We start from the raw sequence: 5,077 nt of genomic DNA on the forward strand, positions 1-5,077 counted from the left end.
TATTCTTTGCTCTCAGTCACGACCAGCTCTGTAGTAAGAACGAATTCGATTGACGTCCTCAACGTGGAGCTGACACAGTCGCTACCATCGTGCTTTATGGACTGCTCTGTGGAATGGCAAGGCTGTGTTTCACTGACGGACGCAGTAGAGATAAACCGAGCTTCAATTAGGTGAGGATCTAAAACTTTTCAGTCTTAACTACGGGGTTCAGGATTGGAGGAACTGCTGAGAAAAGCGGTATTGTTCTATCGATCATTTCGTCACAATGGAGAATATTTCTCCCCTTCGATAAGTTCAGGGTCAGACCACGAGCTCTTGTCCAAAGTTTCATTCTATGCTGCTCCTACCTAGGCTTAAGCAACGTAACTATGTCTCGACCATAGACCCCAGATGTTTTTTGACGTCTGTCCGGTACCATAACCGGATCACTGGATCTAATCTGCCACAACAAATATTCTATCTAGTCACCGTTCCCAGTGTCAAAGTGGACATTCATCCCATCGTGATCCCGAGAATTCTCACTGATTGCGTTTCGCCTTTGCTGGGGGCTCACCACCCAGCCGCCATGCCATGGTGGTCTAATGGGTTGAGCGCTCCCCTTTGTAGTCCAAACGCGCGCAGCGGTGAAGCACTGTCCACGTTTCCACTGATTATGGCTTGACAAAACGTCATGCATTTGTTAGGTATATAACGAGTTTGGCGTTGCTACTGTGTGTTGAGCGTCTTTCCGTCTAACTGTAGTCAGACATCCCACTTTTATCTGTCTCGGATAGTGTAGTCTGAAGTGACGTGATTGGGTTCATTTATGAAACCGCTCCGTATTTAGTCCAGTCAACTCAATAGTGAGCCCTCAGGATTGGTCGTTGGTCGTTGTACAATCTCTGGTTGTTGCGGGAACGTCCCTCTTCCGTACTTTGTCGGGACATTTGGTCCCTAGTTTGAATTTGCATCTGTTTTCAGCTTTCTCCCACTGCGTTTTCCAACAATTAACGGCTAAAAACCGTCCATATATTCTCCGAATTCTTTGGACGTGTTGATGGGAAATTCTAACTGGTCCACGGCAGTGCTGAAATCTTCCAATCAGAGCCACATTTGGGTCATCTTTGTGCGAATGGTCTCTGTAGAGTGTGGACTCACATGCTTTGATTTGGTCGTGTGTGTATGCTAGTTCACTCATGTGTACTGACGTGACAAGCGTCGCGTAGGAATGCACCCTCTCTTAACGCCGTTTGATTGGCTCCAAATTTATGCGTATTTTGAAGGTTGAGACCAAAACAGCTTACTTAAAAACGTCATGAAAGAGAGCTTCAGTTTGGCTTCAGGTGAGTTTTCCGTCAAAACCAAATCGGTGGAGATGTGGCTTTCTGGCGGAGTCGTCTCAACTCCCACGATGACGGTAGTGATTTCCCCGTGTGTAGTCACTACAAGGGATGTCTGTTGTGCAGTAAAGGACCAAAATATTGCTGTTTCACTGCGTGAACACGAAAAGTCTGATAATAACGATAAAGATAGCAAGTCGTTGCTGTTTCACTGCGTGAACACGAAGAGTCTGATAATAACGATAAAGATAGCAAGTCAATATTTGCCCATACGGTCGGAAAAAGGCCTCCCGCCCGATCAACCTTCCAGCTGTAACCAGTTTGGCTGTTGTCCAGCATCAAAAGCTGTGGTGATCGGGTCATGTATTGCACATGCCGAATGGTTGTTTACCCAAGAGAATACCTTTTTCCGTGCTCAATTCGTAGGGGTACAAGCAGAGTAGTGGTTGACTTTTGACCTGGCAGAGCGGCGTGAAAGATATCACGGAAAGTTTTGGTGCTGTCGGCGCGACTCGCCTTCTTTCAGTGCGCCCGTTTGGAGACGCCGCAAGATGTGGATGGTAGTCGGTGTTCTTGTCATCAGTTCCTATCCGGATTGCCTGAATGAATTTCTGTGGGTGTAGGCACATCGGAATAATTGTATTAGGCTATCACTAGGTCCCTTTCCCACACCCTTTTCTATTGTTTTTTTTTCACAGTAAGCGTTTCAAATAAATTATGGTTGTACGACAGTGGAACATCCGTGTTAAGCACTGATGTGCCGTCGATGTTGATGATGACTCCAACGATTGGACTTTTGAGAATAAAGCGTCTTTTATGTGGAGTACTCCTAGTTGGTATTTATCTGAACTCTCTGGAGCGTAATTTGAGTGTTGTTTCTGTGTGGGTTCCGCTCCTTTTTACCACCTGCCTTAGTCAGTCCTACTAACTAGCTTTTGTGAGAATGGCACGGATAGAACACGCCGCCACCGGGTTGCAAAAACTTTTGACAGCTACTGTACGCCTAAACAGTGCGTTTTTCTTCGGCTTTTTTATCTCTGAATATGAGTATAAATGGAGTTCAGGTTGAAAGTACCCACGCTCTGATTCGATTTCAGCAGAACAATGGCGATAATAAACCGTTTTGTCGGCCTTTGAAGTTCTCGTGTCTTCCACAACAATCGTGACTTTTTCTAGTTTGCCAAACGAAGCGCTAAAGCTTCTTAATGGGGGGACGGCCACCTTTTTGAGGGCGTATGTCACGCAATAGCTCGTGGCGACATCCCAGTAATTAATCATGTCTCTAAAATAGGAGTTCAAGTTGAAAGTACCCATGCTCTGATTCGATTTCAGCAGAACAATGGCGATAATAAACCGTTTTGTCGGCCTTTGAAGTTCTCGTGTCTTCCACAACAATCGTGACTTTTTCTAGTTTGCCAAACGAAGCGCTAAAGCTTCTTAATGGGGGGACGGCCACCTTTTTGAGGGCGTATGTCACGCAATAGCTCGTGGCGACATCCCAATAATTAATCATGTCTCTAAAATAGAGTAACAAAACAGGTGTGCATGTTTCGTCCTTATTACTGTTGACAACACACGGTTTAAGGTCCTCTTCTAATCCTAATTCAATTCACCGCTATTCCTGAATAGGGCAGTCAGCGTAACCAAGTCAACCGACAATTTTTTTGCAGTTTGAGGGGAACTTTCAGCACACCAACTCAGAAAAATGGTGGGCGCATCACTTCGGGATGGAGAAAAACGAAAGATTTTCAATGTTGTACACTTCAAACGATCAGACCGGAAGCAAAATTAGTGTGTAATGAAGTAGAAATGAGTTAATCAAAGGACTCCAGAACTACGGTAGGTGGAACGATTAGGTGAGATAACATGGCTTTGTTGAGTGGCCGGTGGTGGGCAAATTGACGAACATCAAAAAGATTTCTTCGGGGAAAGTTGGGAGAAGCATCAGAATGCTGCGTGCCACCTGAAGTAGTTCAATACGTTCTGTGGGATTCCATCGCCTTCAGAGGCGTGATTTAGTAACTCGAGGCTGGGACAGTAGTCCCAACGAGTCCCGGGAAGTGCACGAGGGGAGGGATAGTAACTCAACTGGAGGGGATACAAATACCTGAGCCAGATTTGTGAATGTTCCCACTCCTAGCTATCCGCCTTGAATGCATGCATTCCAGGCCACAAATAGTTACCGTCTGCAAGCTCTTCAGAACGGTTGCTGGTCCGACGTCCCCGTCTACGATTCATTGTTTACTTTTGTGTCTGAATCCCGTATCTGGAGAATTGATGCTAAGAGATATAAGGATTTCGTATCATCTCATGAGCATCGAGTTTGTGACGCTCATAAAATGTGTCATGGTGAACTGGACACGTCAGTCGATCAGCCCAGTCAAAATAAAGTGCCGTTTTGTCAGGACCAGCTTGCTCCTACACACAAATGAAAACTTTTAATTAATTGGCTGTTGCGCTTCATGTTCACAGAGCAGGACAGTGATCAGTCAGTCGTTCAGCCGTGACACCCTTTCGGTGTGTCATGTCTGGAATATACATTTGTCTTCATTTGGTTTCTTCTCGACTCCTAGAAGAAACATTTATTGCTGATTCCCTAAAGGGACTCTCCTTTTCGGCGCCTAGCCGCCATGCCACCTGAGAGGGGCTCGAGGGCTGGGATACCAGACAGGAGCAGTCGAAACGCGGAATTCGAACCACGGAGTTTCCGGTCAGTAAGCTGACTCATTGACCAATATCTCGAGCTCAGTGATCAGAGTAGCTGAATGAATATGATGGCCCCTGTCAAACCCCTGGACTTTATCGAATCAACTAGTTCGTGTTGTGGTACTTTCTCTACACAGGAAGAAACATGCGAGCCAAAATACTGTCGGTTTGCTCAGGCCAGAGAATCGCGGAACTCGCGGTCGTTTTCGTAGATTAGCTCTCTCGAAAAATAGTTGTACAGACTGGATGCCGCTTTGTTTTCATAGTACCTCTTATGTGAAGTATAGATTTTATCTTTGCTAGCGGGTTTTTTCTTTGGTTCCGCGTTGTTTTTTATTCGTTTGCTTACACGCGAAGACAAACAGTGTCGGCCCTAAGGATGGTCAGCCAGGTTCACTACCCCAGTGGTTCATGCTCAAGCCAATCAATATCTTTTCTTTCGCCGTATTTTCAATAGTATGGTCCGTTGTTGCAGACTCTTCTGCAAATGTTTTGCTGTCTCTTACTGCTGTCCCCTTGTGGTTTCTCATCCTTTCGTTCCAGGGAACTTGGAGAAAATCTCACGGATCAGGAACTTCGAGCCATGATTGAGGAGTTTGACCGAGATGGTGATGGAGCAAGTACGTTGACCAATTTGAGTATCGAGTAGTATGATCCATGTCACATCGACGAGTTCTGTTTAGCTGTAACCAACCTCCGTATGATTTTATACTAGATTCAAAACCGGCGCAGTTTATTGAAGATGTCAAGACCGATGTACAACCAATAATGCCATACTCCCAGAAACGACGCTGGCCGCTCCCGTTGCGTTGTTTACTGTGCTGAGAAATTCGCTTGTGAACGTTTTGCCACCAACCAAGATGACCAGCATTGCACCGCTATGTAAGGAGCAGTAGGATACGGTGCGTATCGCATGTTTTGGTCCGGTCTAGGGTTGAACTAACCATCTACAAAGCAGGCGGTGTTCTTTGAGGTCGAGGAAAGAATATTACTGGTTAACGGAGTGGGGGTCGGGGAATTCTACTCCCCTCCCGGTCCCTTAAACAACTGAA

At 45.8% G+C, this 5,077-nt stretch overlaps 1 protein-coding gene across 1 annotated transcript in view; it reads left to right on the forward strand.

Annotated features, from left to right (window-relative positions):
* The window catches only part of T265_06530 (hypothetical protein), a gene marked incomplete at both ends in the record, with an annotated part of 26,489 nt that overhangs the window by 14,046 nt on the left and 7,366 nt on the right, over positions 1-5,077 (forward strand). The window contains one exon of the mRNA XM_009171813.1: positions 4,569-4,645. Coding sequence (XP_009170077.1) covers positions 4,569-4,645 — 77 coding nt within the window. The remainder of the gene's footprint in view (positions 1-4,568; positions 4,646-5,077) is intronic.

Source organism: Opisthorchis viverrini (assembly GCF_000715545.1).
Source record: "Opisthorchis viverrini unplaced genomic scaffold opera_v5_135, whole genome shotgun sequence".
Taxonomy (NCBI): domain Eukaryota; kingdom Metazoa; phylum Platyhelminthes; class Trematoda; order Opisthorchiida; family Opisthorchiidae; genus Opisthorchis; species Opisthorchis viverrini.